At 43.6% G+C, this 25,544-nt stretch overlaps 1 protein-coding gene across 4 annotated transcripts in view; it reads right to left on the bottom strand.

The window, feature by feature from the left end:
• Positions 1–687: 687 nt before the first annotated feature.
• Positions 688–25,544, bottom strand: part of LOC137382618 (sodium- and chloride-dependent GABA transporter 1-like) — a 158,137-nt gene continuing 133,280 nt past the window's right edge. For all 4 annotated transcript variants that reach the window (XM_068054793.1, XM_068054794.1, XM_068054791.1 and 1 more), the window contains 7 exons: positions 24,854–24,978; positions 24,168–24,280; positions 18,728–18,868; positions 17,875–17,974; positions 14,078–14,178; positions 10,422–10,592; positions 688–8,739 (listed from right to left, as the gene is read on the bottom strand). In XM_068054793.1, coding sequence (XP_067910894.1) covers positions 8,590–8,739; positions 10,422–10,592; positions 14,078–14,178; positions 17,875–17,974; positions 18,728–18,868; positions 24,168–24,280; positions 24,854–24,978 — 901 coding nt within the window. In that variant the 3' untranslated portion in view covers positions 688–8,589. The remainder of the gene's footprint in view (positions 8,740–10,421; positions 10,593–14,077; positions 14,179–17,874; positions 17,975–18,727; positions 18,869–24,167; positions 24,281–24,853; positions 24,979–25,544) is intronic.

Genomic DNA, 25,544 nt, shown 5'->3' with positions numbered 1-25,544 from the left:
AGCGGAATGGGATTGGGCCATCCCAGGAGCGAAGTGATATCACGGGCCAAGGAATCATGTGGGGGAGAGTTTTCTGGTAAGCTTTTAATTTAATCTAAATTAATCTACTTTAAAGTAAGGCTAGATTGATTAATTAGTACAAATACTAAAAACTGAAGTCAATTTTCGAACTTATCATATATTATAATCAGTGCTCATCAATCAATCGGATCTAGGGGATAAGGTTAAAATTAAACAAGGGATTGTAACACTACATATTTGAGAATTTTTCGGAAATTAAAACCTAAGGCTTTAGATAATAAGAGTTAACTAAAACATTTCAGTTATCCTCCATATAAAATAAAGTGATGTCAGCACAAGAGAAGCAGCTGATTAGTGAGTAGCTGGTGAGTCTTTATTTTAGTAGTAAGTTTAATAGTTAAATACTTGGCATCAGGTGGCAGGACTATATCTCCAACACAGAAGTCCTTGAAGCGGCCAACATCCCCAGCTTATACACACTACTGAGTCAGCGGCGCTTGAGATGGCTTGGCCATGTGAGCCGCATGGAAGATGGCAGGATCCCCAAAGACACATTGTACAGCGAGCTCGCCACTGGTATCAGACCCACCGGCCGTCCATGTCTCCGTTATAAAGACGTCTGCAAACGCGACATGAAATCGTGTGACATTGATCACAAGTCGTGGGAGTCAGTTGCCAGCATTCGCCAGAGCTGGCGGGCAGCCATAAAGACAGGGCTAAATTGTGGCGAGTCGAAGAGACTTGGTAGTTGGCAGGAAAAAAAAAAGACAGAGGCGCAAGGGGAGAGCCAACTGTGCAACAGCGCCAACAAACAAATTTCTCTGCAGCACCTGTGGAAGAGCCTGTCACTCCAGAATTGGCCTTTATAGCCACTCCAGGCGCTGCTTCACAAACCACTGACCACCTCCAGGCGCGTATCCATTGTCTCTCGAGATAAGGAGGCCCAAAAGAAGTTTAATAGTCTAATAAATAGAGGCATGGCAGGGCAGCTCGGTCCCGTGGAGTGCGCATTCTGTTCCATGTGGGAACTCCAGGACACTTATTGTGTCCTGTACAATGACATGTGCAGGAAGTGACATCAGTTGCAGCAGCCTGGGCTCCAGGTTTCAGGGCTTGAGCAGCAGCTGGCATCGCCGAGGCTCATTCGAGGTTGAGTGTTTTGTGGATAGCATGTTTAAGGATATGCAGGCAGAGAGGGAATGGGTGACTGCCAGGCAGTCAAGGAGGACAAGGCAGGTAATGCAGGAATCCCCTGAGTGCATCTCACTCTCCAAACAGTAAGTTCTGATAAGAGTGATGGTCCTTCTGGAGAGTGCAGCCAGAGCCAAGTCCATGGCACCACAGGTGGCTCAGCTGTATAGGGGGCAGGAGGAAGATTGGGAAATCAATAGTGATAGGGGATTCGGTTGTTAGGGGAAGAGACAGGCGTTTCTGCGGCCTCAGACGTGAATCCAGGATGGTTTGCTGCCTCCCTGGTGCCAGGGTCGAGGACTTTACTGAACAGCTGCAGAGCATTCCGAGGCGAGAGGGTGAACAGCCAGCAGTCGTGGTCCATATCAGTACCAACAATAAAGGTAGAAAGAGGGATGAGGTCCTCCAGGCAGCGTTTACGGAGCTAGGAAAAAAACTAGCTAGCAGGACCTCAAAGTTAGTAATCTCTGAATTACTCCCAGTACCAAGTGCTAGTGAGTACATAAATAGGAGGACAGAGCAGATGCATGTGTGACTGGAGAGACGGTGCAGGAGGGAGGGCATGCTTTAGATTCTTGGGGCATTGCAACACATTTTGGGGAGATGGAATCTGTACAGGGCGAACACGTTGCATCTGAACAGTGCCGGGTCAAATGTTCTTGTGGAGCGATTTGCTAGTGCTATTGGGGAGGGTTTAAACTAACTGGGCAGGGGTGCGGGAACCAGGAGTTAATGACCTAGACTTTGGTGTAGAGGGCACAATTTCAAAATTTGCGGATGACACAAAACTTCGAACTATTGTGAAGAGGGTAGTGATAAACTTCAAGAGGACATGGACAGGAATGGGTGGACAAATGGCAGATGAAATTTAATGTAGAGAGTGTGAAGTGATTCATTTTGGTAGGAAGAACAAGGAGAGGCAATATAAATTAAAGGGCACAATTCTAAAGGGGGTGCAGGAGCAGAGGCACCTGGGGGTATATATGCATAAATTATTGAAGTTAGCAGGGCAGGTTGAGAAAGCGGTCAATAAAGCATACAGGATCCTCAGCTTTAAAAATAGCAGTAGAGAGTACAAAAGCAAGGAAGTTATGATGAACCTGTATAAAATCCTGGATCGGCCTCAACTGGTGTATTGTGTTCAATTCTGGGCGCCACACTTCAGGAAAGATGTGAAGGCATTAGAGAGGGTGCAGAAAAGATTCACGCGAATTGTTCCAGGGATGAGGAACATAAGTAACCTGGATAGGTTGGAGAAACTGGGTCTGTTCTCCTTGGAGAAGATTAAGAGGAGATTTGATAGAGGTTTACAAAATCATGAGGGGTCTGGACAGAGTAGATAGGGAGAAACTATTCCCGTTGGCAGAAGGGTCGGGAACCAGAGGATACCAATTTAAGGTGATTGGCAAAAGAAGCAATGGCGACATAAGGAAAAACTTTATTTTTTTAAAATGCAGAGCATGGTTAGGATCTGAAATATTCTGCCTGAGCGTGTGGTGGAGGCAGATTCAATCGAGGCCTTCAAAACAGAATTGGATAATTATATGAAGTGAAAAAATTTGCAGGGCTAGAGGGAAAAGATTGGGTATTTGGGACTACATGAGCTGTTCTTGCAGAGAGCTGGCACTGACATGACAGGCCAAATGGCCTCCTTCTAGGCTGTAACCATACTACGATTCTAACTTATGTTGAATTTGAATCTGCATTGTCTAGATCTTTCTGTAGTTCTCTTGTTTCATCTGACTGCCATTATGACCAACTTGCATTGTGTTTCTGAATCAAAGTTGTTTGTGTAGATTAGAAACAGTATGAGTCCCAGCCTGGGACATTCCATAAACTGTAGATCTAAAATACTTAACTTAAAAAGGGAAACCTGTGAAAGACTGATTCTCATTGAAACAATCTGAGGCTTTACAAAAATGGAGGAATCTGAAATTATATGCAACATTAACCTGATAGGAATGCAAAGGAAGGGAACAAGGATGGTTCCAAATCTTTCATTGCTTCATTATGAGGATAGGGTTATTCAGTTCGGAGCAGTTGGTCACTCTTTAAAAATCAAGGAAGATTAAATTGAGTAGATTTGGTGAAATTTTTCAGGGTGGATGAGAGTATAGCTATAAAATATGAAAGCACAAAGTTAGATTAGTTGTGAGGAGGTACTTGTTTTATAAGAGGGTTGTTGCCCTCTGGATCAGGTGACCGGGAGATGTGCTAAGCTTGGGCTTGCTACAGTCCTTCAGGTGGGACTTGACAATGTCCTGAATTGAGGAGGATGCTGTACATGGGGGGAGTTAAATAAGTTTCCAACATCATGATGTCCTGAGTCTTCACAGTTTCCTGAGCTTTCTCAACCTTCTTATGGCGTTGGAGAGAAATGTCCCAGTTTTCTCCTGGAAATCACTCAGCTTTCCCCCTGCTTCAGGAGTTAACTGGAGTACTAGAAGGGGAGGTGTGGGATGTGGCAGTATTGAGGTTGCATGGTCTAGTGGATAGACAGTACGGCTGGGATTTTGTGCAGGAGGTGGGACTCCCAGTGCTAGTCATTTGGGGTCAAAGTTTAAGGACATGGGAACCCTTAATAGGGATGGGGATCCACACTCAAGAGCTGCCGGCCAATCACAGGGCCAGCAATTCAGCAGTATTGGCAATGCCACCGAAAGCGGTGGCCACTGCCAGTACTGCAGAGACCACAGACCCAGACCCAGCGCTGGAACCCCAGAAACAGGTAGGGGTAAGGTGCGGTTGCCAGGGCCAGTCCGGAAGGCTCCAGTGAGGGGGTGGGCATTTGGTCCAGGGTGAAGGGTGTCCCAGGAGGGGTACATTATTCCCAATGGGGGTCCTCCATGGGCCACAAATTTCCCACAAAGGAGGGCACCTCGTTTTCCAAGGCGTCCTCTCCGTGTGGCAGATGCCCAGCACCCACTCCCCGCCGGTAAGATCCCAGCAGTGGCAGGAAGAGGCCCATATTTGGCCTCTGGATGGGAACGCCACCGTTGGCCTATCCTGGCCCCGGGAGAATCGCAATCAGGATTCCCAACACCATGTTCTGCGGCGGGCGATTCTGCCCCGATTCTCCGGAACCACCGCCACAAAATCCACCATCGAGATATGAGCACAACATCCAGCTGTATGTTTTGACATTTGATGAAGTGAACAGATCACTGGCCTTGTTTTGTTTCTCAAGAAGAAAGTTGCTGACAACTGCATCTCCCAAAATAAGGTTAATATTAAGCAGTTATTAATATCCACGTAACCACAAACAGCATTTGGAAAAGATTTTTAAAAATAATATACAATTCATTGTACATATAAATGCATAAGTGTGTCACAATTGTGACTGTAAACACAAAGCTAGCTATTGCAGATAAGTTGTATTCAGGAATGTAAAGAAAAAACGTAAATGCAGATCACAGTTTAAAACACAAATAATGTGATAAAGTACTTACATATTAACTAAGTTATTTCCCTCCCTCCCGAAAATAAAAGAAAATCAGTACTGCCAATTGTTTATATTACAAACTTGAATTCCAAAGTGATTCTCATCAACATTTCCTGATTACAACATACTATGCAGCAACTTTATGGAACAAAAAAAATGTTAAAAAGAGCAGCTTTAGTAACCGGTTTACGTTATCAGAGGTTTGTTTTAACAAAATATTTAAAAAATTGGTGATCTCAAATTTAAAGAAAAATTAGAAATTACCAATATGACAACAAGGGAACAAATTCATGCAACATGATTCTTTTAGACACAGAAAATAAATTGTAACCTGGGAGCCAGGTTCGGTACGAAATGAAGACTCAACTCTTTTTTCCCCCCCAGTTGAGGATAAATGCCCTCAAATTCCACCCCCTTGCTACCAAGAAAACCCTCCTCATTCTCCACAGGCCACCATACTGCACTCAGGTAGACATTAAAAGTTGTGCGAATGTCAGTTGAGACCTCTTTAACCAAACCTAATCCACCCCCCTGCACTCCCAACCCCAACAATGCCCTCCCAAAATTACCCACCATCCTAAGCAATTTATCCTTCATGGGGTGGGAGTTGTTTGACTTCCATTCAGCAGTTCCACACAACAGTGCAAAATTGGGAACTCGGCAAACCCACGTTCCACTCAGCATTTCTGTTTATTTAAAACTGCAAACAGTCATCCTAGGTCTCATTAAAACAATGAATATTCACTGCATTGCATTGAAAACTAAAAATTGAATTGCACGTATACATGGTTAAGACAGACAACATAAGCAGATTCTGGTTATAAAACTTTGATAAAAATTTCATTTCTATCTCTAACACTCACCGGTTGCATCGAATAAATACTTACTTTCTAAAATGTCCATTAAAAATGTATAGAAATTGCAGGGTAAATGATTTAAGTATTTTTGTTGTAATTTTACCGTAAAAGAATGCTGGTCAACAGATCTTTAAGCTGTCAGGGCAGGCTGAAGGGTAGTGTTAACTGCCTCACAGCTCTCCAAGATTTAAAGGATTTTTTTTTTGCTAACTTGTTGCCATCCCCATCTCTCTTGAATGTATTAATTCCCTGCTGAACTTCAATTCACTGGTCGCTGGTCACTGTCTGTTAACTCATTCAAGCGTTTTGGGGGTGCAATGGTCAAGGCTGCCTAAACCAACCATCTGTACACTTGCATCTCATGCAGGGGAGTCTATGTATAGTGGCCAGCAGTGGAAAAGCTTGCTGAATTCCCTTCACTAACCTGGGGCGCCAAGGCCAATTATAGCTCTGGGCAAGATCAATCAACTGGGCACATTGGTGATCAAACTAGACCAGCAGTAGAGATATTAATTAGTAACAATGGTGAGTCAGTGAGGAGTTAGCGATGAGAGATAAACTGCATTCTTCCAGTGTTTTTATTAGGGCTTCGGTAAAGTGGAATGGTGAAGTAGTTGTTTAGACATTATCAGTGGAGAAAGCTATGAATTTCTTGTTCAAAGCGAGTCTTACCTCTCGTGGTCCTACTGGAAGCAATGTTATTGAGTTTTAATTTTGAAATCTTAGTTTTTATTTTAATTGAGACTTTTAATTGATCTTTGATTTTGTTGGCTAAACGACTGATGCACAGAAATCAAATTGGCATGGCAGTAATCTGCAGAGACATTGATCCTTGCAGCGTGAGGGACAAAGGAGTTTAAGAGAAGCAAATGGACAGTCTATTAAGGCAAAACCCTTAATAGGGTTCATGAACTAGATCAACAACGTTCCTGTTTTTGTAACAAACCCTCCAGCAACAAAAGGTGTTAAATATTCTATTTGTTTTAGCTGTGAGGAAGGTAGAGCTGCACCTGCCAGTCTAGTGCTGCCCATTTTTAAGTACTCTTTCACTTAAATTTATGCGGCTCATTTTATAATACCCTTTAAAAAGCCTATTAAGATTCCTGTGATTGATGTTAGAGTGAGAAGAATCTCTTCCTAATACGTGGACAATGTGAATCAAGATAAAGTGAGCCCAAAGGATATTTGTATTATCTGGGATCCTGAAGCTTTTGGCAATTTTATGTTATACAACTCGAGCCTTAAAATAATACCCAGTGAAAATGTTGAGAATTTTAACACTTTTAACATGGTTTTCAGTAAGGATAGGGATGTTGTAGGAAGGTCATATAAGAGATGAGTTGGAGTTCCCCTCTGCCACCACAAGGATAAGTGAAATTTGGACAATTTAAATGCAATCAGGATCCATTATCCTTGGGATCAATTAATGTGTACCTCTTGCAAGGAGATTTTTTAACTTGATTAGTCTTTTAAAGAAACATCTTAAAAACCGAGCATTTAATTAAGGCCTTTTTTACCATCTGCAATAAATGTGTGAAAGAGGGACACTACCACGTGTAGCCTGTCATTATGCTAAGTGCAATGGAAAGAAACAAGATAATTTGGTGGAGGGATTCCTATATAATATATACGGACTGAAACTTAAGACTCAGAGGTTTGAGCCACCATGAATACCATCAGCATGTCAAGATATGCAATGTGTAGAGAATTGAAAGGAATATTCCCCCTCAAAAAGGTAGGAAATTTACATGGCTGGTGGGGAAATTAAACTCCTCCTTGAGCTTCAGATTAAGTATAAAGACTATCGTAATATCAACATGATGATAGCTAAGGTTTTAACATCAAAAACCAATAAACAAATCTCTGATAAGAGGAGATCAGCAGAGGTTATAGCCCTTCAGAAGAGCAAGAATACTTGTATTAATTTAACATCTGTAGTGGCGACTCATGTACAGTCTGTAGCGACATCCAGTTTGGATGTAAGTGGGTGTATGACCCGAGGGCCAGGGATGACAGCAATCTGCAGGAATAGTAGTGAGTTAACAGCAATGATTACTAATGCAGAGCAATTGATTGTACACCAGGAGGATGCAGATGGGAGTTTACAGCTTTTAATTTAATTGAAAGAATTACCAAAAGTTTAATTTTGAGAAGTCACCTAGAAGTAATTTTCATAAAAGGGCCAATTGTTTTAGTAAATCGAATAGGAATTTTAATAAGCTTACTAATCATTTTAAGTGGAGTTGAAGCCTCAGATCAGCCATGATCATATTGAATGGCAGAGCAGGCTTGATGGGCCATATGGTCTACTCCTGCTCCTATTTCTTGTGTTGTTGAGTTCCTTGTGTCAGCACATCAGATGATAAAGGGATTGGCTTATAATTCCTATTAATGAATGGTTCTGTGCCCTGTCTCCTTCCTTTGTGAGTTGTTCTCGCGCTAAGTGTTATTCTGTGGCCCCACATAAATTTTAGTCTCGCTGACCCTACTTAGTACCCCATCCCTTGATTGAATGTGATTTCCATCATATATGACAATGTGTATGAGCCATGATAATACTCAAAAAATACACTCATTTGAGTGTTTTCATTAATATTTGGAAAAAGTTTGGACTGTGTCTGTTGAGAGTATTTCAAGATGTACAACACAGGGTGAAGTACGGGTCGTAGTGGTAACTGTAATTGGAGGTGATGAATTGAATCAGTAGGCTGTAATATTGCCATTACATTTTGCAGTATAATTTTACATATTTTTCCTCAATAAGCCCAGTGCCAACACAGTTTTACCAACCACCATTGTGCCTGCTATTCCCTGGTATTAACTGCTACTTACTCCATGCTGTCCACTTGCCTCCACATAGTAAGCACATTGCTATTACATTCCCTGGGAATATTTTCACACAGGAACAGAGTGGCTAATTATATATAACCACACAATTCCAAAACAAAAAGTGAAATAAGTTTGTCACCATACCACCAGAATATGCCTATTTTGTCTTTAGTAGCTTTACTGTAAGCAAAGAAAATTTCAGTGTAACTAATTTTCCCAAAGACTCCTTCCATAAGTTTAAAAAAAAAATCACATGCCAGTTTCTTTAGAGAGGTCAATCCTGTCAGTATGGATGGTAGAACATGAAGGCCTGTACATGCCGGACTTCAATTTGACCACCAAATCCTGGTTTTCTGTTGGAACTACATCATTGACTGGAGATACTGAAGAACAAAGGCGCTGAAAGACAAGCAAAGAAAATCTGTTTTATTTACATTAAATATGACCTTGTTGAAAATGCATAAAGTTTACAGCCCTGAATTTACATGGGGTAGGCCTGATCTCGTGCTGCAACTTCCATAGGAGGTCAGTGGAACACCTGGACAAATTATGTCAAAGGCCACTTTTAGCCATTTACGCAGTTTTGCATTGGTTTTACCATTTCCCTGGGGTTTCAGCTTGATCTCCCTCAATGAGTTCATGCATACCTTCCTTCTAATACCACAATTTTGTTCCGTTCATCCCTCTGGGAGCTGACTGTGGACATGACTTCAAGTACCAGCAGTCCGTGAAAAATTACCAAGGCTCCTACTCTGGATCCCTACCCAGCAACCTTTGCTGGAAGATTTTTTATATTCTTTCATGAGATGTGGGTGTCACTGGCAAGGCCAACATTTGTTGTCCATCCCCAATTGCCCTCGAGAAGATGGCAATGAGCTGCCTTATTGAACCGCTGCAGTCCATCTGGTGTGGGTACACCCACAGTGCTGTTAGGAAGGTAGTTCCAGGATTTTGACTCAGCAACAGTGACGGAATGGTGATATAGTTCCAAGTCAGGATGGTGTGTTACTTGGAGGGGAACTTGCACCTGCTGCCCTTGTCCTTCTAAGTAGTTGATGTTGCAGGTTTGGAAGGTGCTCGAAGAAGCCTTGGTGAGTTGCTGCAATGCATATTGTATATGGTACACACTGTGCAAGTGCAAGTGAATATTATGTGAATTGCCACAATAACCTGATCAACATAAATGATTATATTGTTTACAGCTCTGTATTCAGTTGATCATAATTTAATTTCTGGTAAACTTTCTTCTTTCCTAAAGACATCAACACCTCCACAATATGGTTCGAAGGGCATGGGTTGCATTCCATTGCCTCCCCCAGATACCCAGTCTTAACAGAAGAGTCCACTCAGTGAACACCAGCAGACACCTTTAGCTGGTTAAACTCCAGCAATGCCCCTGTGCACACTTGGGGCAATCTTGGCATTTGCCAACCTGAGTGTGAATTCTCTGGACTTGGGTTGAGTGGTGAGTGGATCTATAGCGAGAAACTCTGCATTCCACATCCAGCAAACAGAATCTTTACCTATGTGGAATTCTCACCACAGCTGCAAAAGCATGGCGATGGGTTTCTGCGCATGTGAAGTAGAAAAAATTTGATACAGCTGAATTAAAAACAGTTTTCCAGGTTCCCACTCCTGATCATTATCTGAGGAACCTGTTGGAAAGTGTGTATGAGTGAATTTCAACTGAGCACATGATTGTTTGTATCCTTACAGTCAAGTCATCTGCTGACAACCATTACCTATGCTTCTAGATGAATGGCCACTCTAGCTGGATATGTCATTGCTTGTGAGATTGTACATGAATCACAGTCTCTTGAATAGGGGTTAGTAAGGAGAGAAAATACATATTTTATACGTCTAGTTTAAATAGGCTGCTTTGTTTGTGTAATATTGGTCTGCAGGGGAAGATGGATAACCTAATACTGCAATACTTGTAATCTTTTACCATTGCAACTGCATTGATTCAGTACTATGCAAGATGGCAGAAATTGCAAGTCTTGATCTTCACAGTAATATCTATATATGCAGCACAATAAAACCACCTCTCCACCCTCCGTCCCTCCCTCCATCACTCTCACCTGAATAAACGAGCCTTTGCTAGTATACAGGGTGTGTGCAGCTCCGAGCGGGATCCAGATGATTGAACAGAGGGAAATAATCCAGCCAAGGCCCTCAGCCCAGGGTGGATAGGTGTATGTTTTACCGTATCGGGCAGGGGCATAGCGGATTATGCTGGACACAAGGATAATCTGCAGGAAATCAACACACAGGACATTAGAGGCTACTTGTCTCCAGACTATTCAAAAAAGGTTTGAGAACAGTTAAATCCAATTTTAGGATAAATAACCGTGATGAAATATCCTTCACATTTCCCCCACCCCCCATCTTTGAAAGCAGTGAGATACTGGGCTACAGTTATACAGGTGCTGGCCACTCTGCTACCTTGTCCAAGTGGCCATTCTTCACATGCAAGTTATTCTTTCTCCCCCAGCAGAGTCATCCGATATTCCCAATTTCCGACTTTGCCCCTCATCCCTCTGTAGAACACGAAGGCCAGTTTTGATAGTGCCACCACTGCTTCACTTAACTAAACTAACTAATTTCAGATCAGTGATCTAAGCTGGGACATTCCCGATCTGTATGGTCCAGCCCCACACCAGGTCATGCATTTACCCCTGGGCATCAGAAGAGATAGAACTTGTTCACACTTTAAAGAACAAGTGTCGCTATCTGGACCCGCTTTCAAAAAAAAAACAAATAATGATCAAATTTAAAGTCCTTTTTTGGAAAAATAAGGTATTTTGTTTTCTTCTTGTTTAAATCATGAGCGGCAATACTATCACTGGGGAACAGGCCAGGAAGAGTTTGTGTACCGGAAAAAGGAACACAGGTAAGAAACAATAATAAACCAGCATGTATTTCCCATTCATAGCCTGGTAAGCAAAGGCATTACGTACACACCAGGAAGTCCCAAATTTATTTTCCAGTCTGAGTTAACTGATCTCAGCTGGACCTACAGGTAGATTAGTATAACTGGCCTTAGTGGCCCTAGGTTAGAGGAACCCTACTGAAAGTGTTCAAACTTCTGATTCCCAGTTCTGAAGAGTCACATCCGACTTGAAACGACAACTCTGTTTCTCTCTCCACAAATGCTGCCAGACCTGCTGAGTATTTCCAGAACTTTCTGTTTTTATCTCACTTCTGATTATTCAGTGACTTCTGCTGGAAAGTGTACATGTGTGGAGGTCTGCTGAGGACAGTAAATGGCTTGGCTGTGATGGCCTCAGTGGTCAAATAGCCTGCCAAAGTTCACTGTCAGAGTTCAGAAATCAAGCAATGGCATTTGGGCAAGATAGGGAATGGGTACCATAGCAGCAAGAGTCAGCACCTTCAAGAAAGGAAGACAGAAAATTCTGAGTGTCTAGAAGGGGGGAGGGGGAGGAAAAAGGTGCTAATTCCAGCATGATTTAGCCTCAACTATTTATAAATGGTCCTCTTCAATAACTCCAAACCTCAATGAATTGCATGTTGTTTGCAACAAATTGAGGAAACAGAAAAAGGAGATTACAATTCAAATCATCATTCACTAAAGGGGGTTTCAGCTTATCCACAGATTAGAATCCTCGTGACTGTGTGCACTTCCTGACTTCAAAATTTACTTTGTTTTACATTTTCATTACACTTGTGTGTAACTAGGACCATATTTATGAAAGAAAACTGTCTATAAAACTTGTTACAATATAATTACACCATCAAGCGGCACAGTGGCGCAGTGGTTAGCACCGCAGCCTCACAGCTCCAGCGACTCGGGTTCGATTCTGGGTACTGCCTGTGCGGAGTTTGCAAGTTCTCCCTGTGTCTGCGTGGGTTTTCTGCGGGTGCTCCGGTTTCCTCCCACCACCAAAAGACTTGCAGGTTGATAGGTAAATTGGCCATTATAAATTGCCCCTAGTATAGGTAGGTCGTAGGGGAATATAGGGACAGGTGGGAATGTGGTAGGAATGTAGGATTAGTATAAATGGGAGGTTGATGGTCGGCACAGACTCGGTGGGCCGAAGGGCCTGTTTCAGTGCTGTATCTCTAAATAAATAAAAGTAAGCCAGTAGTACTTCAGCTTTCCATCTTCCAACTCCTAAGCTTTTTACTGCAGATAAAGTCAATATTCCAACTAACTGTACTTCAGTTTCTCAAATTGTCATACGATTTCTCAAAAATTATACATCTACTACACTTCCTGTCACTTTTTGTCACATTTGTGTCACCTTCCTCCAATTATAAATTCCCATGTCCACGTCTTATTAAATAATGTATGTCTTTATGGACATTTGTGTTAATTCAGTCCACATCTATAGTACATCTAGTGATGCCTGCTCTATCAAGACTGAAATAGTAGTTTCCTATTGATGTGACAGTCTGTTAATTCTGATTTTTTGAACATACCTTGAATCTGCCTGCAGGTACAGCCTTGACCACTGGGTGTCTCCAAGGTGAAGTTTTTAAAAAGTTTCCCAACTTCCAGCCTGCCACTGAGCACTAAAGCTTCCTTTTAATTTTTTAAACCTTAACACTAACCTTTCCCTCCCATACCACCCCTATTGGACATTTCAGGCCTCCTCTGACCTGCCGCTGCTACTGGTCATGGGCCTCTCCTGGCCCTGATGCGCATGGTTTCTTGTGCCACCATCTTCTATTTTGGCAATCCTGTCTGATATTTCATTCCCCCTACTCCTGGTCTTGGGCTCCTGATGTGAATGGCCCATACGAGCCCCTGCTGCTTATACCTTCCCACCTCTGAAAAGGAACCATGTCAAATCTTCCTTGTTGTCGCATGAATAGTATTTCACACTCAGGCTTTTGATGAAGGAAAATGTCTGAAATGTTAACTTGTCACTTCTCTACCCAGATGCTGCACCCGACTGGCTGAATGATCCCATTTTCTATTTTTTGTTTCAGATATTCAGAGTCTGCAGTTGGGTTTTTGTTTCAATCCCTCGTTGGAGTCTTGAATACCTAATAATGGCCCCCTTTCCCAGCAGGCCTGAAGAGGATCCTCACTCCCCTGTTTGGACTTAAGTCCAGTGCTTTTGTTTAAAAGCAATTAATTTTTTTTTAAATTAACAAAATTGTTTACCAACTTTTCTCACATTGTGTCAGACACGTAAGAAAAATATGAATCCAAGGTTGGTTGGGTTTCTGTCCCACTTTTTTTTGCATAAAAATAACCGTTTCAAGCAGTAGACCTTTTTAATAATCAAATCGGAGTCCTATGATGTGCATAGGTCTACGATTGCCATTTTATTAAGACAGCTAGGTGAAGCATGCACTCCATGCCCGATTTAAATCAGAAGAGGCACCTGAGTGGTTAAGTTTAAAATTACTTTTGTGGGGCCAGCAAAAGCAAGTTTGCTCCTCCGAGTTCCAGAAAATAATGTGGGTCTCTGCTGCCAAAACCTCACCTCTGGACCTACCATCCTGCCAGCTGGGTTGTCAGATTCTGCGCTGGCCTGGAACCAGCAAACCGCAGCATCAGGTGATCGGCTGGCGTGCTCCACTGGTCAGTCGCACAATAGTCAAAATCTTCCTCTCTGTGTCAGCTTTACGTGAGCATCAATAGTCAATTCACATAGGACAATGTCTCACAGGAATCCCCATAATGAAAGTAATTTAATTTCCCTTTACTCCAGCAGGAGATGCCACGGGTGAGAAAAGTTATTAGAAAAGGTTAGTTACTCACTGTGACAAGCAGTGGAGAAGCAACCCACCAGCACAGCTTGAAATACAGATTTGGAGGACTCCCCAGCATTTCCTTATAGTTGGCAGATAATCTACGGACACCTGCAATAGGATCAAACACAGGACTTAATGAATCTGTTGTTCTATAAACAGATTTTGTCTTATAAACAACATCTTGCCTTAAAGAGGATGTGTATAGTCGACTAAATTATGACATAATTATGCCTGATACTGCAAAGGCTATGGGCCCTGACAACATTCTGGCAATAGTACTGAAGACTTGTGCTCCAGATTGGGCCACACCCACAACACTGGCATCTAGCCGACAATGTGGATAATTGCCCAGGTATGTCCTGTACACAAAAAGCAGGACAAATACAACCCGGAGAATTACCACCCCATCAGTCTACTCTCGATCATCAGTAAAGTGATGGAGGGTGTTGTCGACAGTGCTATCAAGCGGCACTTACTCAGCAATAACCTGCTCACCAAAGCTCAGTTTGGGTTCCGGCAGGGCCACTCAGCTCCTGACCTCATTACAGCCTTGGTCCAAAAATGGACAGAAGAGCTGAACTCCAGAGGTGAGGTGAGAGTGACTGCCCTTGACATCAAGGCAGCTTCTGACCGAATGTGGCATCAAGGGGCCCTAGCAAATCTGGAGTCAGTGGGAATCGGGGGGGAAAACTCAGTTGGTTGGAGTCATACCTAGCACAAAGAAAGATGGTTGTGGTTGTTGGAGGTCAATCATCTCAGTCCCAGGCCATCACTGCGGGGGTTCCTCAGAGTTGTGTCCCAGGCCCAACCATCTTCAGGTGCTTCATCAATGACATTCCCTCCATCATAAGGTCAGAAGTGGGGATGTTTGCCGATGATTGCACAATGTTCAGCACCATTCACAACTCCTCAGATACTGATGCCGCCTGTGTCCATATGCAGCAAGATCTGGACAACAATCAGGCTTGGGCTGATAAGTGACAAATTATATTCGCGCATCACAAGTGCCAGGCAATGACTATCTCCAACAACAGAGTCCAACCATCTCCCCTTTACATTTAATGGCATTACTATCGCTGAATTCCCCACCATCAACATCCTGGGGGTTACCATTGACCAGAAACTGAACTGGAGTAGCCATATAAATACTGTGGCTACAAGAGCAGGTCAGAGTCTGGGAATTCTGTGGTGAGTAACTCACCTCCTGACTCCCCAAAGCCTGTCCACCATCTACAAAGCACAAGTCAGAAGTGCGATGGAATACTCTCCACTTGCCTGGATGAGTGCAACTCCAACAACACTCAAGAAATTCGACACCATCCAGGACAAAACAGCCTGCTTGATTGGCACCCCATCCACCACCTTCAACATTTCCTCCCTTCACCACTGACGCACAGTGGCAACAGTGTGTACCATATATAAGATGCACTGCAGCAACTCACTAAGGCTCCTTCGACAAACATCCAAACCCGCTACCTCTACCACCAAGAAGAACAAGGGCAGCAGATGCATGGGAACACCACCACCTGCAAGTTCCCCTCCAAGCCACACCATCGTGACTTGGAACTATATCGCCGTTCCTTCACTGTTGCTGTTCAAAATCCTGGAATTCCTTCCTAACAGCACTATGGAGGTACCTACATCACATGGACTTAAGCGGTTCAAGAAGGTGGCTTATCACCACCTTCTCCAGGGCAATTAGGGATAGGCAATAAATGCTGACCTAGCCAGCAATGCCCACATCCCGTGAAAGAATGAAAAAAGCCGAAACATTAAGCCCAGTGGTGTTCAGTCAGTCACTCATTGTTACCCTGTTTAAGCAGTAGATGGTTGGTTGGAGGAAGTCCATGTACCAGACATTATTTGCCCCCTAGAACCTTCTGGTCGTATGACATTGCAAAGTTCTACTCTTGTGACACCATGAATAGGGATAGTGCATTGTGAGCAGTAAACCCCCTCATTTCAGGACACAAGATTTTCCCATTCCCAGACTGCCTCAAATCACAAATTCTGAAACTTAAAACAGGGGTAAATCAGGGGGAGGCAGCACAAAGCACATAGATCTCTCTCCCTTAACTGCTATTTCAATCCATGAAATGTCTAGAGACACTTTGCGCAATGAAAGAAATATCAGATATGGTGCAGTTGAGAGAAGAGTTAGAGTAGGTGATTGAATCATGTTCAATAAATATGTGTTGACGGAGGGGAAGTATACATGATATGATATAATGGGATATTGCATTCCAGACTACAGTCTTAATTGCTGAAGACCAATGTTCCATCTTATCTGCGCAGGTGCTTGGCTGTGCAGCAATGCAACTGCACAGTGGAATAAACTGGCAGCGCACAGCATGCAGATGTTAGAGGGAATATTGCTGAAGACTCAGCCACAGATGTGGATGGAAAGGGGCCAACAGTCAGTAAAGCCTAGGGTGTGAGCTGGCGTGTCGGGCTGGCAGACAATCCACAGATAAGGTGGGATGAGGCCATTGAGATTGATGTATAATTGAATTTTGGAATGGATTACAGGATTTAGGACGGCACAGTGGCGCAGTGGTTAGCACCGCAGCCTCACAGCTCCAGGGACCCGGGTTCGATTCTGGGTACTGCCTGTGCGGAGTTTGCAAGTTCTCCCTGTGTCTGCATGGGTTTTCCCCAGGTGCTCCGGTTTCCTCCCACATCCAAAAGACTTGCAGGTGATAGGTAAATTGGCCGTTGTAAATTGCCCCTAGTGTAGGGAGGTGATAGGGAATATGGGATTACTGCAGGGTTAGTATAAAATGGGTGGTTGTTGGTCGGCACAGACTCGGTGGGCCGAAGGGCCTGTTTCAGTGCTGCATCTCTAAAAAAAAGATTAACCATGTACAGGATATATGTTGCAAAAGCATCATTCTGGATGAGAACCAATATTACCAGATCCCTTATTTATCTTTCAATTTTTAAAGTTCTGAACCAACATAACAGATTTGATTTTGCATTTTGTTGTGCTCTTCCCTTGAAATGAACAGTTCATTACAGGTTGTGCACATAATGTGAAGATCATGATTGGAATTCAGCATGTGACTGCATTTGTGGAAAAGTCCATGGAAAATAGGAGAAATAGCATGAGAAAAAGAAAGACTTGCATTTATATAGTGTCTTCATGACTACCAGACGTCTCAAAGTGCTTTACAGCCAATGAAATACTTCTGAAGTGTAATCACTGTTGTATGTAAGAAACATAACATTGGAGTTGTATATTTGGGATTTTGAATCGTTGGGAAGAAAATGATCCATTACTGGTTCAAAGTTAATAAACGGTTCATTTGCAATTGATCTGCCCTCTTTGCACTGACACTTAGCTCGTCAGTGTTATTGTTGGATTGCTTCAGGCAGACAACAAACATCAAGGGAAAGAAATGAAAGTGGATGGGGTGGAGGACAAGAATTAGACAAAGGAACGTGACGGAATTCCACCTTGAAGGACAAGGGCAGCAAATGCAAGGGAACACCACCACCTGCAAGTTCCCCTCCAAGTCACACACCACCCTGACTTGGAACTATATCGCCGTTCCTTCACTGTCACTGGGTCAAAATCCTGGAACTCCCTTCCTAACAGCACTGTAGGTGTACCTACCCAACATGGACTGCAGATGTTCAATGTGGCGACTCACCACCACCTTCTCATGGGCAAATAGGGATGGACAATAAATGCTGGCCTGGCTGCGACGCCCACATCCCATGAACGAATAAAAAAAAAGGAAGACAAGGGCAGAGCATAGTAGCAGTCAAATAATTATTGGCAAGGCAAAATGAAGACTGTACCATAAAACCAACAAATGGCCAAAACTTCAAAGAAAGCCAGGAACATGAGCGAGACGACAGCTGTGTAATGGTCCATCAGTTGGAATAAATAAATTCCACCCTTTAAAAAAAATGCAAAAGTCACTTAATTACCTCTAGCTTTACACAATGCTTAAATCTCATTTCTAAAAAGAATCCTGAAGTTTTAAAGGATACTACAAAAAGTATTAAAAGAAAATTCTGGAAACGTACAACAGGTCCTTCAAAATCTGAAAAGAGGAATTACTTGAGTGTAGACTTGTCCTGATGGATCTGCTGCGTATTTCCAGCATTTTCTGTTTTTAGTTCAGATTTCCAGTATTTATTGTTTCTAGCTTTTGATCTGTGTTGCAAGACAGTAGTGAAGCTTGATCACTATGCAACAAAAATGCTAACCCCAAGGAAACACAATTTACAGTGAATTTTGGCACTACAGCTCCCCAAAGGCTCATCACAATTTGTTATGGCACTGGGCTGTACAGAATAGGAACCCCTAGGTCTAATTCTTGATGGCTGCTGAGCTAGCTGATCTCAGGAAATTCTACCTTCCACATAACCAGCATGTAGCAGTACGAGAGATCAGAGCATCCAATAAATACAAGGGGACCAAGTTACGATTCATGAGCTACACTAGTGTTTAACTAGTTATTGGGCTCTCTGTTTACAATCATTGACTACACTGTTTACTCAAACAGCAAGGTAATTTTGATTAAGTTGCTAGAGTATGATATGATATTGCCTGTCTGCTGGATAAAGATGATGTACAACAGCCAATCCTGATGTGTTTCCTGCACATGTTTGCTTAAAATGTTGTAGCAGAAAGAATTGAAGGTACCTGGGTGACATTGGGAATCCCAAGCATAAAAGCTACAGAACAGGTGACAAGAACCACAATCTCTTTGCGTTTGAAGAAATGAAGCAGATTCTTTCCCCAGGCATCCATCAGACTGGTTACCATCACCTCCACCATGGCAAACTAGAGGAAGGAAAAGGAGGATAAAACAACAAAAAACACCAACACAGAATGAGTCTGGCCACCATCAGAAATACATGCAGCAAAACTGTTTACTGCAGGAGGAGCCAGCACTTTGTTTAAAGGGTCTGCCAAATCATAGAATTATGGAAATTTACGACACAGACAGAGGCCATTTGGCCCATTGTGTCTGTGCTGGTCAAAAAGAGCTGTCCAGCCTAATCCCACTTTCCAGCTCTGGGTCTGTAGCCTTGTAGGTTACGGAACTTCAAGTGCACATCAAAGTTTTTTTTAAAATGTGGGCTTTTGCCTCTATCATCCTTTAAGGTAGTGAGTTCCAGACTCCGAATACCTTCTGGGTGAAAAAAGTTTTCAACGCCCCTCTAATCCTTCTACCAATTACTTTAAATCCAAGTCCCCAGGTTACTGACCTCTCTGCTAAGGGAAATAGGTCCTTCCTATCAACTCTATTCAGACCCCTCACAATTTAAACACTGCAATTAAATCTCCTTCAACCTCCTCTGTTCCAAAGAAAACAACCCCAGCTTATCCAGTTTTTCCTTATAGCTAAAATTCTCCATTCCTGGTAACATCCTTGTAAATCTCCTTTGTACCCACTCTTCCTGTAATGCAATGACCAGAACTGTACACAGTACTCTACCTGTGGCCTACATTTCTAGCATAACCTCCCTGCTCCTAGATTCTATGCCATGGTTATTGAAGGAAAATATGTCTTCTTAACCACCTTTTCTACCTGTCCTGCTATCATCAGGACAGGTTCTTCTGTTCCTCTACAGTTCTCAGTATCCTACCATTTATTGTGTATTCCCTTGCCTTGTTTGCCCTCCCCAAGTGCATTACTTCACACTTCTCTGGATTGAATTCCATTTGCCATTTTTCTGCCAACCTGACCAGTCCATTGATATTGTCCTGCAATCTACAGCTTTCTTCCTTATCAACCACATGGCCAATTTTTGTATCACCTGTAAACTTCTATTATGCCCCATATATTTAAGTCTAACTCATTGATATAATCCATGAAAAGCGAGGAGCCTAGTACAGAACCCCATGGAAACAGCCTTCGGGTCACAAAAATACCCATCGACCATTATCTTTGCTTCCTTTCACTAAGCCAATTTTGGATTCAACTTGCCACTTGCCTTGGATCCCATGGGCTTTTACCTTTTTGATCAATCTGCCATGTGAGACTTTGTCAAAAACCTTGCTAAATTCATCAAAGGTGGTACCCTCATCGACCCTCCTTGTCACACCTCAAAAATCAAGTTAGTCAGACTGACTTTCCCTTAACAAATCCAGGCTGACTGTCCTGGATAAATCCGTGCCTTTGTAAATTATGACTTCTACTGTCCCTCAGAATTTGTTCAATAATTTGTCCACCACTGAGGAAAGGCTGACTGGCCCGTAATTACTCTATCTTTTCCTTTCTCCCTTTTAAAGAATGGTATAACACTACCAGTCCTCTGGCACCATGCCTGTAGCCAGAGAGGCTTGGAAAATTATGGTCCGACATTGCTTCTCTTAGCTGTCCGGGAGACATTTCATCTGGGCCTGGCAATTTATTTACTTTCAAAAATGCTAAACCCCTTACCATTTCCTCACTCACTATGTTTATCCCATCCAGTATTTCACACACCTCCTTAATTATAATGTCTGCATCATCACCCTCTTTTGTGAAGACAGATGCAAAGTATTCATTAAGAGCCATGCGCATGTCTTCTGCCTCCACACATAGGTTACCTTTTTGGTCTCTAATTGGCCCTACTCTTTCCTTAGTTATCCTCTTGCTCTTTATGTATGTATTTTACTTGATAGTACTTTTTCATGCCCTCTCTTAGGTTTCTTAATTTCCTTTTTAATTTTACCCCTGCACATTCTATACGCTTGTAAGCTTTCAGCAGTATTGAACAACATCCCCTGTAAGCTGCATGCCCGGCCATGCAGCAACACAGAAGGTGCGACACAGGCCGCTCACAAGTTGTCTCCTTTAAGATACCACGTGAGGTTGGCCATGAAAAAAAAATTAAAGAAACCATGCATTCAAATAAACAGGCGGCACAGAACAAAAAAAAATTTAGAAGGGACATTAATATTGAACTCTTGGTGTTTGACCTAAGTTTCCCTATTTTTGCCTTATTCTACCCTGTATGTTCCTTGCCATGCAGGGGACTCTAGATTTGGGAACCCCATCCTTTTTCTTTGTGGGAACATATTTGTTCTGAACCTTGGAAAGTGAGTGCAGAAAGGGAGGAAGCTCTTGTTGTGGCCGCAGACCAGCTCAACGTTGAGGGAGAGAAAGCCCTTCCTGTTGATAAATCTGACTGGTCAGTCACTGGGTGTCTTGATGGCCACATGGGTGCAATCGATGATGCCCAGTACCAGGGTCAATCCAGTGATGTAGGTGAATCCTACTGCCCTCTGTGCCTGTGAGGCCATGTCCGTCTGGTACTGTCCACCTCTTGTAAATAGGGCATCAGTGACCCGCAAGATGCAGCGGTGTGCAGCCAGAAGCGAAGAAGTTCAAGGCCACAGTGACTTTGACGGCTACTGGCAGGGCATGGCGTGCAGTACAGAGGTGTGAGGTCTTAGGCAACGAGAGCACAGATGTCTGTGACCACCTGCCTGGAGAGTCGTGTCCCCTGCAGCACATTCTCAGTCATTTCCAGGTAGCTCCCTCTTTGGCAGTAGATCCGATACTGAAGGTATGGCCTCTGTGTCCTTCCTGCTCCTCGTCCCTCTCCACTGCCCTCCTGAGAGTTGTGCCCCCTTTGCCAGCTGCTGCCTTCCTTGTGCTCAGGTAGCCTCCCAATGTGTTTGGCAGCCTTGCCCCCTCCTCTTATGTCTCCATGATGCTAGAAGGGCGACAAGCCCCTGCACTGCCCGAGCGCTTACTGCCCACTCTGCCCGCAATCTGCAATGATTCAATGGCACTTATGTGCCAATGGCCAAGTGCCCCTCTGCGCCGTTCATCTTTTCATGCGGTCCACCTAATTCCCGGGAGCAACCATGACTGGCTTCCTACTGTTTGTCCACCTCCATTCACGTGGTCTGCCGCAGATAGCGCATGAAGCCTACACACCCCCATCAAAATCAGAATATGCTCCTAAATGAGCTTTTAATGAGCTCTTTAACAATGTTAATTGTTGCTGTTAATGGATCAGGCAGGATCTTAGGGCTGCCGTCCCCCCCGAGTTGGTGAAAGTCGCCGGCACTGGAAATAGGATCAGGAAACTGGCACGCTGGCCAGCTCCAGTATTTTCATCCCCCACCCGCCTCTGTTCCTGCCCACAGTGAGATATGAAAATTCAGCCTATTAGCTCTATTACTGTTTCGAATGATGCTGCCTGCTGAGTGCTGTGTTTATTGAAAATTGATAAACGAACATATTCCACATCCTTCATTAGATTCCTTAAAAAATATTTTCTTTGCATGGTATACGACTCATCATCATTACTCCTCTGAAACTAACAGTAACTGGAGTATGTACATGCACAAAATGCTGCAGAAATCCAGATGTCAGAGATTCTATGCTTTTCCAGAGGCTGCACTGTTGAGACACCCCCTCAACAGACTGCAATCAAGAAATCAATGGAATTGATGAGAACTTCCACTCATCTGCCATTAGTGTCACTGTAAACACTCTTGAAAAGGTTGCAACTTGTTGAATGACGTGAAACTTGGTTTTTAACGACGTACTAACTTCAGAATTATTGCTAAACACCCATCACTAGTCCTGAAAAGCTAATTTTATGGGCTGGATTTTGTGCTCAACTTGACGGTGGGTTTCGTGGCAGTGGGGCCAGAGAATCGGGGCAAAATTGCCCGCCACGGAAAATCCTGGTTGCGGGTTAGGCCGACGAAGGCCTTCCCACCCGGAGGCCAAATAAGGGCCTCTTCCCGCTACTGCTGGGATCTTACCAGTGGCGGGGCGGGCCTCCGCTGTGAGGGGAGGATGCCTTGGAAAACAAGGTGCCCTCCCTGCAGTCTTGGGACAGGGGGTGGTTCCTCCTTTGTGGGCAATTTGTGATCCACGGAGGACCCCCACCAGGAACAAACGTACCCCCCAGGACTGCCCTCCCCCTGGACTTAATGCCCACCCTCCCAGCCCCCCTTGCCGGGGACCTCCAGACTGGCCTTGGCGACCCCTCACTTACCTGAGGTGCGGGGTTCCAGCGCTGGGCCTGGGTCCGAGGCCTGTGCAGTACCGGTGGCGCTGCTGAGTTGCCGGCCCTGTGATTGGCCAGCAGCTCTTGGGGGTGGGATCCCTGTCCCTATTAAGTTTTTAAATGGACGGGGATCCTGCCTCCTTTAGCTTTGACCCAAAAGACCGGAGGATTGCTCCAGGGGTCCGAAAAAATGCAGAGGCGGGGTTCCCCCCGACTTTTCAGCCTGGCACCGGGAGCCCCGCCTCCTGCATAAAATCCAGACCTATAGTTGCGGAATGTCAAATTTCTTCATAATGATAAAAAATTCCACATTTTAAAAAAAGTTTTTTTTAAAATTTTATTTTAGCTTCTATCTCATTGATAACCATTTATTTTTCTATTTGAAAATTTAAATTAAAAGTGAAGGATATTAAGTGCTTTTACTTCTGGGTTTGCTGTGTGTGATTATTTCAATGTGTTTCACTGCCTATCTGCTTGCCGGCATCACTGTTGCTGCATGCCAAGACATCCCCCCAACTTAGGGCGGCACAGTGGTTAGCACCGCAGCCTCACAGCTCCAGGCACCCGGGTTCAGTGCTGGGTCTGCCTGTGTGGAGTTTGCAAGTTCTCCCTGTGACCGCGTGGGTTTTCGCCGGGTGCTCCGGTTTCCTCCCACCGCCAAAGACTTGCAGGTGATAGGTAAATTGGCCATTGTAAATTGCCCCTAGTGTAGGTAGGTGGTAGGGAATATGGGATCACTGTAGGGTTAGTACAAATGGGTGGTTCTTGGTCGGCACAGACTCGGTGGGCCGAAGGGCCTGTTTCAGTGCTGTATCTCTAAATAAAATAAAAATAAATAAAATAAAACTTGGCGCCAGATTTAAACTACCATCGGAAAAGGGGAAACCCAAACTCGATCTTTGTGGGCAGCTTCCTTTGAGATCAGCAGCGAGCACCCTTGCTTTGCCACTGACCACAACATCTGGGCCATTGTTCTGATGCAATGGGGTTGCTTCTCTAACTCCAACTGCAAACAATTACAAGTATTGCAGACATTGTCACTCTTCCTGTCCGTCCTTGCACCGGCTGTGCAGCTCTGAGCTCTTCTGTCAGCTGTCTGATCACCTTTGGCTTCTTACCTGGCTATCCACACCTAAGCAGATAAGCATGAAGAAGAACAGTGTGGCCCACAATGGTGCGATGGGCATGGTTACAAATGCTTCTGGGTAAACAACAAACACCAGTCCTGGGCCTGAGTAAGGGAATAAGACATGAAAGTTTATTAGTGAGAAAGTTGTCCAACAGACATTACTCAACAATATGCGACCACCAACTCTTCTGCTAGTCCCCATTCCAGTCCCAAAGTGAGCTGGCTGAAGAAGGACAGCAACTTCATGCCTGCCCCAGAGTCAGCTGGGTAAAGGAGGACACCAACTCCATGTTTTCCTCAGAGCGAGTTGCTCAGGTAGGAGCAGCCAATATCATTCCCCAGATTGAATTGGTATTTGGATGGTAACCGCACTGCCAACCCAGAGGACTGTGTCCAAGTGATAAAAACAGAACCTGTAGGCCATGAAATGTTTAAACAAAATACCAAAATAAAAGCAGCTGTTGTTTAATGGCTTTCTTATTTATTCAAGAATGTTTCAGGTAATGACATAAATCACAATTAACCACTGCTTTACAAAGCATGTGTAATTATAAATCATTTCTAATTGGATGGGAGGATATGGGAACAATTGCAATTTCGATGTTTTACCAGGAAGTTGCGCTGTGCCCTAAGGGAGTGCCTTAATACTTCTAGATTGATTAAAAGGAAACCTACCATCAGTGGCAATGTCCTCAACAGGCAGGTTGTGCTGGTGGCCCATGTATCCAATTGCAGAGAAAACCACAAATCCTGCAAAAATACTTGTGGCTGAGTTTGTCACTGCAACAATGAGCGTATCTCTGGGAAAAAACAAAGATATGTAAACATAAAAATTTGCAAGACATAGAAACAAAACATAATTCAAAAGGAATTTGATATCCAGCTTCAGAGTCAGCACGTTACATCTCTTTATGCATGGTTGGAAATTTAAATCATAGCATAACCCAAATACAGTCCCAAATTGGGCAAGTGTTATTGGGTCTCTCAGGCTGCTTTAGGACACTGTACTTCAGGGAGGGAGAATGGAGTATAAATTACCACTCCATTGTCAGGGAAAAGATGCATTTTGGTTCCAAATTTTCCCTTTACCCTTCCTTTCCTGAAGCCAAAGTAGAAATTTATTCTGGCTGTTTCAAAGACCAAGTTGGGTTTTAAACAGAACCTTTATGTTCCAAGGAATGTTGAGTTATTACAAAATATTTTACTCTCAAGGGGTGAAATATTTGCTCTTGCACCATTGACCTCATGGATTGACAATGTAACTAGTCATACAGTAAACATCATGGAAGATGCCCTCCCTCTTCCTGGCCCCTACAGGCTGCAAACAAAACAGAGATTTCAAACAGCAAATCATAAGAAGTTCAAT

The sequence above is a fragment of the Heterodontus francisci genome, chromosome 23, assembly GCF_036365525.1.
Source record: "Heterodontus francisci isolate sHetFra1 chromosome 23, sHetFra1.hap1, whole genome shotgun sequence".
Taxonomy (NCBI): Eukaryota; Metazoa; Chordata; class Chondrichthyes; order Heterodontiformes; family Heterodontidae; genus Heterodontus; species Heterodontus francisci.
The sequence above is the reverse complement of the archived record's forward strand: the minus strand, read 5'-3'. Positions and strand labels throughout refer to the sequence as shown.